Source organism: Meles meles, chromosome 20 (genome assembly GCF_922984935.1).
Source record: "Meles meles chromosome 20, mMelMel3.1 paternal haplotype, whole genome shotgun sequence".
Classification (NCBI taxonomy): Eukaryota; Metazoa; Chordata; class Mammalia; order Carnivora; family Mustelidae; genus Meles; species Meles meles.
In genome coordinates this window covers 31845986-31859817 of record NC_060085.1, presented here as the reverse complement: position 1 = coordinate 31859817, position 13832 = coordinate 31845986, and the positions used below count along the sequence as shown (strand labels likewise).

At 41.6% G+C, this 13832-nt stretch overlaps 1 protein-coding gene across 2 annotated transcripts in view; it reads right to left on the bottom strand.

The window, feature by feature from the left end:
• The window catches only part of SYNPR (synaptoporin), a 320636-nt gene that overhangs the window by 112491 nt on the left and 194313 nt on the right, over positions 1 to 13832 (bottom strand). For both annotated transcript variants that reach the window (XM_045991390.1, XM_045991391.1), the window contains one exon: positions 9294 to 9418. In XM_045991390.1, coding sequence (XP_045847346.1) covers positions 9294 to 9418 — 125 coding nt within the window. The remainder of the gene's footprint in view (positions 1 to 9293; positions 9419 to 13832) is intronic.

The window sequence follows — 13832 nt, the reverse complement described above, 5'->3', positions numbered from 1 at the left end:
GTCCATAGGCAAAACTGAGGATATTTTGTAGGTACTTATATCAACCATTCTCAGCTCACACACACCACGTGGAAAAGGCAGTGGGGTGGCTGGATATTGCTCAAGAATCTTACTTTACCATCTCCTGCTCAAGACTTAGGGGTGGTGGTGGTGTCTCACAGTTGCTAACCTCTGGACTGCCTCTTGGTCCCCTTTCTGATCATTCAATCCCTGTCTACCCTGTTCCCTATCTTAACTTATTAAAAAAATTGAGCCAAGGAGATGAGCTCTTTTTTCCCAGCTGGACCATGACTGATACCAGCAAGGACTTGTTTACAACCATATTTCAAGAAGTAGAATTATTGTCCACTTTATAAATTTCTTATGGTTGTCTAAAATGTGGGTGTAAATATGTCTCAATGGAATCCTGTCAAGTTGCCATTTAAGTTAGGTCAGCTGGCTGCCTACATGTGCGTTGCTGACCATCCTGGTTGATACGCAGTGTTGAAAAACTCATGGCACTGAAAGGTGCCTATAAGCCAAAGTTGGCCTCCATGCTCACCAAATGCCACCCAACATCACTGGCAAAAGTAATGGAGAAATCTGGGAAAAGGTGACCCGCAGGGGTGGGTTGTAGATGTAAATTCCCATGGACGTGAGACGTGGATGATGATGTGAATGAGAAGCCCTACATACCAAACAGCCCCCTCTCCACCACCTCCGCCCCTGTCCAAACCACCACAAGCCCTTCCCTGGATGGCTGCCACTGTCTCCTAACTAGTCTCCCTGACTCCACCACTGCCCCGTGCCCCCTTAAGACTATGTATTTTATAGCCACAGGAAAGGTCTTTTAAAAAACATAAAGTTGCACGGTTCTGCTCCTCAAAACCTCCAAAGACTTCCCATCTCACCCCTTATAAAATCAAATTCCTCATATTATCCCATGAGACCTGTGTGGTCCAGCTTCTCTCTGCATCTTCAAGTTCATCTCCTGCCTCTCTCTACCAGCCTCATTCCAACCCAGCAAAGCTGGTCTCCTTGCTGACCTTCAGACTCTCCCCGAGCTCAGACATCAGGCCTCTACCCTTGCTCCTCCACCTCCCAGGAATACACCCCTCGGGTCTTTGAGGCAAGCTCTGTTGCTTGCTCTCCCTCTCTCAGTTCTTGCAGGTCTGCATCCCAATGTCACTTCTCAGGGAGGCTTTCCCCAACCCGCTAATCTAACACAGCACAGCTCCTCTGGCAATCTCCTATGTCTTCTTCATTTCCTGTCTGCATTGTCTGTGCTGTTCCCTTGGCTGAGAACATTCTTTCCTCTTCTCTTTCTACCAGCCTAAACGCTACCTCTTCAGGGAGGCCCTTCTGGATCACTTTCTGTATACAGGTGTCCTTTAACTCTCTCCACTCTACCAATATTTATTTTACTTCTCCATGCAATGTTCACCTTCTTCCTGGAAATTACCACTACTCTCTCTGTGTGTGTATTCTTTGTCCATGTCTTTAATGTCTTTCTCCCATCCCTGTATAATTGTAAATTTTATGAGGGAAGGGGCTATGTCCACTTCACCAATACATACCATGTGCCCACGTAGCTCAGGGCCCTGTACACTAAAGAACCCCCCACCCTACTAGAGACCATCAGTCACCCAGCCACATGTCTCTGGGTTTCCATAATGGTTTTCAAATGCGAGCATCCGAGATCTCTACTTGTAGGCTTTATTGGGCTGCAAGTGTGGGCTTGCTCTGCAGGAAGTGCCAGGGAGTTGACAGGAGCTGCAACATTGTTTTTTGACCAATGGCCAACCGGAGTTGGTAAATAATCCCATCACTTGCCTGATAGAATTATTCTGAAGCATATCATCTGTGTTTTCCTAGAAGTCTCAATTGCCCCAATTGATCATGGTGGTACCTTGCCCATCAATCTACTCTTTACTGGTTTTCTTCCCTTTCACCATGCCTTACTGGTACTACCAGGGATCACCTGCCCAGACAATTACAAATCCTTGTGTCAGGGGATGCTTCTGTGAGAACCCAGACCAAGAGATCATCCTAAGTCCCCCCTACCACCCACCTTTTGGGGAAGTATTGCAAGGTAACTGCTCCAATCTACATAGGTCAGGAGAATTGTTGGGTCGGGGGGCAGTAATATGTTATTCACTAATTTTTTCATCTAACTCATTCCATGCATCAGTCACAGTACACATTTTCTGGGATCTCTGCAGACACACCCTAAAATGACAGTTCTTGTCTTCACTGCAGGAACCTCCAGATATGGCTGTCCTCATTCTTGGTCTACAGCTATGCTCTGGGGCCAGTTCCTTGCATTACATTCTATTAATCAAGGGTGTCTGGGTGGCCCAGTCAGTTAAGTGGTTGACTCTTGATTTCAGCTCAGTGGTCACATTCTCAGGGTCCTGAGATTGAGCCTTCCTTGGGGGCGTGGGGGAGGCATGCTCAGCAGGGAGGCTGCTTGAGCATTTCTTCTCTCCTTCTGCCTCTGCCTCTACCCCAACTTGTACATGTCTGTGCTTTCTCCTTCTCTGTCTCCAATAAATAAATAAATCTCTTTAAAAAAACTATTAATCATATGCACAAAAAGGACACTACAATTCAGTGAACTCTTCATGTATGCTAAACATGACTTAACTGAAAGGTCACAGCCATTCTAAGGGGAAAGTACTATTATTTCTTTCTTACAATAAGGAAACCTAGGCCCAGGGAGATTATAACTTGCCCATCCACTACATGACAGAGCTTGGATTTGAAGCCAGGTGTTTAATCTACCATTAACCCTTTGGCTACACCACCCGCAAATCTCCCTAGCTCTCCCTGCCCCATAGAACCATCAGGTCTCATCATACACAAAATTTATCTTAATGTACAACATTATGATGAGATACTGTAGTTATAAAGTTTCTGAAATGTTAGCCAAAAAGAGTGAAACCCTTCGGTAATGAGAAACAATAAACAAATGCTTAAATGTAATTGCAAATGTAGCATTTCCTGAACACAAGGAGTAAAATATTGCAGCCCTTAACATTTTTATTTTCCCCAGATTGGCCCTTATGATAAAAAGAACAGTTTATCACCACTGCTCCAGGGTATGGATCTTAGAGAAAAAATACTTTTCCCCCAACAGAGCTAGCATTACTAGGTAATGGCCCAAACTCCACAGATTTCCTGGCATCACCCTGCACCTGTACCCATGCTCCAAACAGGAGTGGCAGAATCAGAGCAAGTGGCTATGGTTATAAAGGGGAGAACAGGGCTTATGTAGCCAGTGCCCAGCTGAGCACCCCAGCTTGCCTTTCCCTCAACTCAGAAGACCCCATCTCAAATTCCATTTCAAGAATCATGAGGAACAGGGGCGCCTGGGTGGCTCACTGGGTTAAAGCCTCTGCCTTCCGCTCAGGTCATGATCTCAGAGTCCTGGGATGGAGTCCCACATCGGGCTCTCTGCTCAGCAGGGAGTCTGCTTCCCCCTCTCTCTCTGCCTGCATGTGATCTCTGTCAAATAAATAAAATCTTAAAAAAAAAAAAAAAAAAAAGAATCATGAGGAACAGACCAGAATCTCATTCCCCCACCCCAATTCAGGCCACACAACCCGGGAAGTACTGTGCTAGAGCCACTGAGAGTTCTCCATTCTGTCACTTTGGGAGGATTTCATCTCCCATTAGTTTAATGAGAAAAAAAATACAGACCTGATGATACCTGCAAGGACAACCCAAATAAGCATTAAAGAGCTAAAAACAGGTTAATAAATGTGAGACACTTAAATATGTATGCACTTTTTAATGTTTGCATATGGGAGAGAGACAGTTGGGGAAGCTACCATTCAGGGTAAAATATAACATAATAAAGGGTTTTTTGTTTGTTTGTCTTGGGGATATTTTTGCTAATTAACTAAAATAATTATCCTTCTTAGCCCTCTATTTTTAATTCCTTTCTTGATGAAAGTAAAAATAATTATACTAAAACAGAACTTATTGAATGCCAGGCCTTGTTTTAAGCATTTCCCATATATAATTCACTTAATACAATACTGCTGTGAAATATGTAACACTGTCTCTGTTTCACAGAGAAAAGAAAGATGTAGGCAGCTTTCTCAATAAAACATAGCTAGTAAGTATGAAAGTGGGGATTTGAACCCAGGCAGTCCATCTTTGTAGTTCAAGCTATACGATATTGTTTCAGCAGATTAATGGTATAAAAAATCATAAAATCCTATCATAGAAAATTTAGGAAATGTAAAAAGTATAAAAAGAATATTTGATTCATAATTTTACCACAGAGAAAGAAATTAACATTTTGATGTAATGATCATGACATAATCTCCATAAAAATGATTTAGTTTTTGTTATTTGGGTACGCCATGAGAAAAGAAGTGTGGCTAACCACTATAATTAGAGAATATATTTGGAATGGACTGGCAAAGTATAAACTATCTTATACAAAATTTGTTTTGGAGGTGCCCTAGATCACTTCCAAAATCCAAGCAATCTTCTGTTTTTCAGAAACAGGTTAAAGTACATGCTAGTATGACTTCTAAAGGAAGGAATCCACCATATATGCTAAGATACCACAGATACAGAAAAACAACTTTGGCTTCATATATGAAACCTGAACTAGAAACCATAAGGGGAGATGCTCTGAACTGAAGGTACTGATTTCTAACCAAGTTGGTTTTCACATGATCAACATTACACAAGATGGAAAAAAAAATTACACAAGATGAATTTTGAGTGAGAGTAAATAGGGATTTATCTTTATCTATTATCTGTCTGTCCATCCGTCCATCCATCCGTCCATCCATCCATCCACCCACCCATTTTCTTTAATGTTTGTAATTCAACCAATACTTAGGTTGGACTACCCCAAAGTAGAACCTGTGATCACAACATGAGAGCAAACTGTTTTTGGAGGCTTCATCTCTGAAAACACCAGTAAGTGGAGAACTGAGACAGGAATGGGAAGGAAGGTAATAAAAGGTGTGTTACTGACCAGATTTCCACTGTGGGCTGAGCTATCCTGCTGGATACCTCTCAGAGATGTTATGAAACATGCTTTAGAGTTGTACTGCATGAGAGGGGAAGAAGTTGGGATTCTATCCTCCAACCTACATTTATTATTAGATGAGGGCTGCTCCAGGAGAGAGACACTCCCCAGCATTTCTGGTCTGTCGTATATACTGACCAAGCAAGTTCCCATGGCCACAGAGAGACGTTTAACAGTCATAAAAGCTTGCAGTGACAGGAGTAGGCATGCATGGTGAAGGGCTGGGAGATATAGGCATGGCAGTATCTGTCAGCCAGGTAGTAAAAAATAAAACAAAATCAGAATCATTAAATAGGTATAGTTTTGTTTTCTGGTTAGTCACTTTATACAATGCCCAAAGCATCTCCAATATCTTTAAATGTTATTTGAGAAAATGACTTTTATTGGCTGCCTAACTTCTCATTTTTTTTATTATGTTATGTTAGTCACCATACAGTACATCATTATCGATGTAGGGTCCCATGATTCATTATTTGTATATAACACGCAGTGTTCCATGCAATCCGTGTCCTTCTTAATACCCATCACCAGGCTCACCCATCCCCTCACCCCTCCCTTCTAAAACCCTCCATTTTTTTCCCCAGAGTCCATAGTCTCTCATGGTTCATCTCCCACTCCAATTTCTCCCCCTTCATTTTTCCCTTCCTTCTCCTAATGTCCTCCATGCTATTTCTTATGTTCCACAAATAAGTGAAACTATATGATAACTGACTTCTCTGTTTGACTTATTTCACTTAGCATAATCTCCTCCAGTCCCATCCATGTCAATGCAAAAGTTGGGTATTCATCCTTTCTGGTGGTTGAATAATATTCCATTGTGTATATGAACCACATCTTCTTTATCCATTTGTCTATTGAAGGGTATCTTGGCTTTTTCCACAGTTTGGCTACTGTGGATATTCTAGTCTTTCATTTTATGGGTATGCCACAATTTATTTAACTGATTCCCTATTTGGAGGCATATAAGTTGTTTCTAATTTTGAAGAACTTAAAATGATTCAACAATAAATACCTTTGTACACACTTCCTTTTCTATATCTCTGGTTATTTTTTTAAGGATAAATTAATCAAGGGCAATCTTGTTAATTAGCTAAAGCCAGTAATTAGTACTCCTTAATCTACAATAATGCTTGAAACTGACAGCAAACCTAATATTTTTAATTTTGCTGGGGAGGGGGTCTCAAGACACGTAAGTGACGTAATAATTGCATACTTATTTATTCATCACTTGGACCCATCAGAACTAACCTTTGCCATGAAAATCTTTGTTCTCATAGCCCACAAACTCTCTGCTCTAACCTTTAGCTTCCATTTGACATGGATCATGGATCCATGCAGAGTTAGTTGGCATTCTTCAAGTACACTTTCTATAAAAATTAAAATTCTTATGATAAAAAAACTCTACTTCACACTTGTGTGTATAAAAGGCTAAAAATTTTGAATCCAGAACCCTCCAAACTATCAATTTTTTTAAAACCAAATTAACACATACAGTAGATGAGAGAACAGCTAAATATTTCTTGCTCATTTTGATCTGGAGTCAAAAGGAAAGTCAGAAGACAAATGTTTTATGCCCATAGTAAAAAGAATATATTGCTGAATGTAAATTCCTTCTCATATGAGCCAAAAAACGGTACATAGGGTGGTATAAAGGAGTTAAACACTTTGTCATATTTATCAGAAGCAGCACACGAATATTTTGTAAATTATCTAGCATTTTCTAAATTGACTTTATCCCACACCTGATAATCTGATAAGGAAGTTAAGTAGCTTTCTTTGCTCTGTCATTTACAGCCTTGGCATTAGAGTTTATTGCCTTCCTTGTGTTTGCAATTAACTGAATAGTTAGAAGCTGCTGAATGCTCTTTTTTTATTTCTCAGATTATGACCAAATCATTGGCATTGGCTTGTAATTTGGGAGAAAATAACCTTTTGAGTGATTTACATCACTAACCTCTTGTTAACCCAACTGCTTCCGGAACAAATGACATCAAAATAATCTCTATAGATTCTAGATGTGGTCACTTACCACTGACAGCTTCCCTAAGAAGATAATGGCACACCATTCTGAATTATCCAAATGTATGAATGAAATTGCAACTCTAGTAAAAACAGAGCCTCTTTGGAATGGTATGGATATCTCTTAGATGGACACTAATGGGACAAACGTGCAAGATATTCTGTGGGATGAGTGGGCTAATCTTGATTCCTGAATAGTAGACGCTAAGCGTTATACAGATGTGGTAAGCAGAGTGCCGAAAGCTTTCTTGTTTTTTTCTAGAACAGTGGTTTTTATAGTGCTTACAGGAGACTTAGGGTTCTAAGGAGATACTGGAGGTGCTGCAGTCGGGGAGGGGGCGATGTGTGTGGCAGGGAGAGGGCAAAGGAAGACCAGCTCTATGCTTCAAGCCCCTTTCCTCACTGGCTTCAGCTTTTTTGGGGAGTCCCATCTGTTCTAGACACAGAGCTTCTGAGAAAGGTAGTGGTTGGAAGATAAGTGTCTGCTACTGAAAAAATAATGGTGGATTATCTTTGTCCCAGAACCCAAGTAAAAATATTTCAAAGAAGTGGGCCCCTGTCCTCATAGATGGCAATAAACATTTTTATCCAATTTCTTCCACTGCCTTTTATTGGGCTGGTAACACGTCTTGGGAAGAAAATTAAGCCCAATACCGGAAACTGTTTGCTTGGAGTGTATTTTTAAATATACATTTAGCCAAGGATTGCATGAAATTAAATACATTACCCTGCTCTCCACCAAAAACAAAACAAAACAAAACAGGCACTGTTTTCCTGTCTAAACAGGTCTCTTGATTACTATCTTCCAGTCTGAGAGACAGAGAGATCTGTGCTCAATGTCTAGTGACTTGCTGATCTTCAAATGTTAATGGATTGACCTTTGACTCATCTGCTGCTACCAATCATTTGGGAGAAAATCATTGGAGAAGGCAATGCAGACTTTACAATTTCATGAACAATGTTACCAAGCATCCTACCCCTGCTGTCCAGCCATGGACATTTCTTTTCTCCTCTCCTAGATCCCACATATTGATCAGTGAGTGAGCAATGGCTTGGTCGTTCTCCAATAAGCCAAGGAGTGCATCCAGAACTTCAGAAGTGTCAAGTACTTCTTCCCCCACCCCCATTTGCCTCATTTCTACTCACGCAGGGAGCTTTTATTACCAAATTACCAGGGAATCGATGCTTAATATTTCTGAGCTTTGCACTCTCTTATTAGTTTAGAGTATTTACTTGAACAGAGGTGTCTGCAGCTTTTATGAGTTCTTTTCTTAAAAATCATTCAGTATATTGGTATAAATGCTGCTCCCCATGATTTATTGGCTATGAGCTGTGGCACTTTTGTTTTGGACTAGGAAGTTTCACTAAATCAGTATAATAAGGATATGTTCCATGATACGCAGATCCTCTGAGATGCTCAGTGAGAGAAGGTGCCTGCGGTCAGACATATTTGGGAAATGTTGTATTTCTCTTGGTGATTCAAAATGTGCATTAGAAAAGCAGAGTTCTAAGAAGGATTTCTTAAATTTATTTTACCATATCATTTTTAAATTATCCCTCACCCCTTTTCTCCCTCCCTCCCTCTCTTCTTCATTAAACATTAAATATCTAGGACTCATGGGAAAGATATCGGAAGACACTGTACTTTCCTATTTAAGAAAAGTTTTCAGGGGACAATTTCTACCTTTTCCTATAGTTCTAGAGCCAGCACCATGTCTGACACAAGATGATTACTCAATAGAAGTTAAACTGAAGTGAACAAGAGAGTAGATTAAGGAGATGCCGAACATCGTGCTGAAAGTTGTTTTAAAAAATAATACCAGGGACACCTGGGTGGCTCAGTTGGTTAAGCATCTGACTTTGGCTCAGGTCATGATCCCAGGGTCCTGGGATCAAGTCCTGTATTGGGCTCTTTGCTCAGTGGGGAGTCTGCTTCTCCCTCTGCCTGCCACTCCCCCTGCTTATGCTCTCTCTCTCTCTCTCAAATAAATAAAAATCTTAAAAAAAGAAAAATACTAGGTAGGGGCATCTGGGTGACTCAGTTGGTTAATTGTCAGACTCATGATTTTGGATCAGGTCATGATCTCAGGGTGGTGAGATCGAGCCCAGCATCGGGCTTTGCGTTGGGTGTGGACCTTGCTTAAGATTCTCCCTGTCCCTTTCCGTCTGTCCCTCTCCTTCCTCAAAAACAAGAAAGAAGGAAGTGCCTTCTCTGTGAGCATGAACAGCCATTCCCTACCTGAATGGGTAGGCAAATGCTATGTCAATGCTGAGGTTACTTTCCGTCTTGTTGACACAGTCCACACTCAGCCGCAGGCCTCCGGAATAGCCACCGCATGTTGCAAATGCAAAGATTGCAAAAAGCTGTGGAGAACAAAGAAACAAAAGAAAAGCGTTATTAGAATCACACTAATCTAGTGAAGTATATCATAGGAGTTTAGTGTCTGGGTTGAGAGAGGTTACGGTTCTTCTAAAATATGGCATCATATATGGTTCAGGCAGGAAGATGAAAGCCAGGAGGATGACGATGGGAACTGCAGAGGCGGTCTCTGAAAAAAATAATCTGGCAAGCTGGGGTAACTTTGCTTGGAGGAAAACTGAATGCAAGATAAAATATCCACGTTGTGTAAAGAGCTGTCATGCCTCAGAAGGTAGAGATAGGATCTCACATTAAAACAACCAGAAAGTCATACACTGAGGGATTAATGATGGAGGTCTCCACGTAGGAAGAATTTGAGGCGTCTCTTTGCTTTCTTCCTTTGGTTTTATCTGTATTTTCTGCAATTAACATTTTTTATCTTTTGGAGTAATAAAGTTTGTTCTTGTTGTTGTTGTTGTTTTAATGGCATAATCAGAATTTGAGCGCTAAAGGGCCGGGGGAGAATAGATGACTATCTAAAAGGTACTATTTCAGAGTCTCTAATTTCATTATACGTCAGCCTCAAAGCCTCCCTGATTGTTACCTCTCTGTATTAGTTGGTCTTTGTCAACTATTACAAGCGTTGACTGGTTACCAACTAATGTCATAGTCTATCCTCGTATAGAACATGGGTCTGTGGGAATTAGGTACTGAACATTAGGAGCAGGAAATCAGGGAAGGCTTCAAGAAAGAAGATACATCTGGGAGACCAAGGATGGCCCAAGATGGGAAGCAAATACTAAACTTTGTCTGCTTAGTTTGGCTAAATTCAAAAGTATTTCCTGCTCATTTCCGAAGAAAGTCAATCAAGTGCACTTAACACTAACCCATGTTGCAATACTCCCACTTATTTTATTTTCATTTTGGAATTCAGCTTCTCAAGGTAGTTTGGGGTCCCATTAGGAACACTAGCTCATTTTGTACAGTAAAGCAGAATTATTGTGCAAGGGTTAAGTGCATGGGCTCTGGAATGTGACCTTGGGAAGGTTCCTTAATTTTCCCATGCCTTGGTTTCCTCATCAGTAAAACAGCACTGATGATAACTCTTCTGGGTCATTTTGCTATTCATGATATAAAGCAGACAGTGGCTGTGAACAAGAAGGCTGCTGGAACTGGCAATGTTACCACGTCTAGTCAGAAAGCACAGAAGAGAGCGCCTGGGTGGCTCAGTGGGGTTAAGCCTCTGCCTTCGGCTTGGGTCATAATCCCAGGGTCCTGGGATGGAGTCCTGTATTGGGCTCTCTGCTCAGCAGAGAGCCTGCTTGCCCCTCTCTCTCTGGCTGCTTCTCTGCCTACTTGTGATCTCATTTCTCTCTGCCAAATAAATAAATAAAATCTTTAAAAAAAAAAAGAAAAGAAAGCACAGAAGGCCAAAGGAGTATTATCCATAACACCTGCCACCTCAGTCTTACTCAGTAGTAAAGACTTTCAGAGCTGTTGGCCTCAAATGGCCATCTTACTGTAATAGGAAAAAGGTGGTTAATGATAAAACCTTCACGGGAAAGGAATATTTGGGGACCTCTTTTTTTTTCTGTGTGTGGCAGTTTTAAGTTTTTAGTTTTTAAAATCAGTATTTTAAAAATGGGAACAACTTGACCAAAAGACATAGTAGATATAGTAAGAGAAAACTGTGTTTATATGGGTTAACGTGTGCAAAGCATTTAGAACAGATCCTGGCAGAGGACAGTCCTCGATAAACATTAACAAATGTTATTACTCCAAATGGATGTGGAAGGCTCCTTGGTAAGATGTTCCAAGCCATAAAACAGGAAATTCAGACTTACTCTCTAGCTAAACTGACACGACCAACAGTCCCAGTGAACCAGAATCCAAGCACTCCAGAAAAACTGATCTGTTTTGCTTTGCTTTGCTTCCTAATTTGCCTCATCGATAGCATTTGAGGAGGCGTTCAGAAGCTACTCCAAGCCACTCCACCATCTGGGGCTGATACACACAGAACACCAAGGCTGAAGGGAACCAGGATTTTTATCCCTGTGGTGTGCATCTGCTCACTTCTCACGACCAAATGTTCTCTTTCTGTCAGCTCGTAGTATTGGTAGGAATAAATAGGAAGTGAGTTTAAGTGCTCAGTGATTAAATCTAAGTTGCATTATAGAATACAGGATGTCTCAGCGCTTCGTGCCATGTCAGAATCCTGCCTTTGGAAAGACTTCTTCCAGAAGAAAGAGTGGCATAATGGAGCCCCAACTCTGTGGTATGGCTACAGAGAAAGCCCTTCCCCCGTTCAAGCGTCCTCACCTGTAGGACAGGAATGTCCCCTGTGTCTTCTTGAATCACTGAGAGAATTCAATAAGATGGAATACATATTTATGTGCAGCCCCTCTCAATTCATGCGGAGATTATGTGGTAGTTACACGTGGCCACTTCTATGGGTCAAGAGTCCTAAGTGTGTAACCAGCACTCGTCCGTGTCAAGGTCAGGAGGCGTTGTCTATTCTTGCCATTATTAAGTGCCTACTATGGGCCAGGTATTGGGCCTGGCACTTAACATATGTGTTATTATTTTCTCTTAACAGCACCGGTATGTGTGCGTGTGTGTGTGTGTGTGTGTGTGTGTGTGCAGCTTAGCATTCCCATATTAAAGATGTAGCAGAATAGCATCATGGCTCTAAGCAGGTGCATTTAAAAAAATTACTTGAAACATGAAAATGTAGCAAGTGAGAGTTGAAGGGACATAAAGATAAATCCTGTTAATTTCAGTGCTTAATAGCTGTAAGGGAACTACCCTTGGCTTTTCATCTTACATTAAAGTGCTTTATATACAGTAAGGTATTATTAATACTACCATGTAACGAACGTAAGATGGAATGATAAGTATGTATTTAACTATTCAAAATGTTAGATGCATAGAAGGAAGGTGTCAGACTGTTAAAACCACACACACTGCTAGTTTTTCTTTTAACTTCTATCGAGCTCAGAAAACATAAGATGTTGTACTTCAGTTAAATAAGATACCTATGGGCTTTCTGGTTAACTTTCTCCCTTCCCCCAGTCTTTACTGATTAAAGGGAAATCACACTGTGTGACCGATATCAAATTCACATGGGTTTGGTAAGGATTAAACAGATAATGTCTGTACAACACTCGGAGAGTCAGATCCTGCTGAGTGAATAACGTATTACAGGCATGGTTGATTCCATATTCAGGAGAGTAAATCAACTCCTTCAGACTATATCAGCCAGGGGCCTAGTTCTGTAATTGGAATACATCAAGACAGAGTGGGGAGAGGGGACTGGAAGCTCTTTGGTGGGTCAAAATTCCCTTAGTGTTGAAGAGGAATGTACAGTGAGAGGGAACTCAGAAGTGCTCTCACGGTTTCCCCTCCCAGAAGTCTGCCCAGCCACTCCTCCCTAGGTGGTCGGGGCAGAGCAGTTGTGGGTCAGGCTGAACCCGAGTTTTAGTCCAGTTCTCAGCTGTCTGACACTGAGCAGGTTATTTAACTTCTCCAAACATCAGTTCCTACATCTCTTAAATCAGGACTAATTCACTGGTTCATTCAGCAGATGTTTAATGGTGCACTTACTCGGTTCCAGCTGTGGGGGAACAGGAAGATAAAAAAGAGAAAACACAAGGACAAAGAGGCTGCTGCTCACTATGGAGCTCAACTCTGGAGAGCAGAGAGTCAGAAAGAACACAATTCCAAATCATGTTATGTGTTTTCAAGGGGAGGCTCTTGTAGACAGGGAGGCACACCTGAGGAAAGTCACATGTAAGCTAAAACCTTGAGGATGAAGGAGAGGAAGCTGTGGCGAGTGGAGGGAAGTGCTCTGGGAAGAGGGAACAGCTCAAGTGAAACCTCCGGGGAGAAAAGGCTTGCCAGTGGAAGGTCAGTGTGGCAACCGGATTGTGAAAGGGGCTGAGAAGAATACTGTTTACCTCACAGAGTTTGGTGTGCTTTAGCTGGGAGAACATATGTAAAGCGTCAAGTTCACAGCCCTCAGCAAACATTAGAGTGTCTCCTTCTCCTTCTTCCTCTGCTACTATTATTACTACTACCACACTACTGAAGAAACCAAGAACTCCAGAGGAAAATTCACTTATCCCCACTCGGCTAGAGTAGAGTTGGAGCTAGTCCTGGTCTTTGGACTCCCTGAGTCAGCATTCTTCTAATTAGCTCTACAATAGCAGGAAGAACAATTCCCAGCCACCTGGGTGGGAGGTAACCGTCAAATGTTCCAGTTCTCTTTGCCCAGAAATGCACCATGGTGCTCTAGTGGCCTGAGGCTCTCTATGTTTCTCTTCAGTGTCTTGTAGGCACATACGGGCAAGCTCACTAGTCAAGCAGAATGGATGTTTTGTGATCAATTTGTTCTCCCTCCCCCTTTCCTTCCTTCCTTCC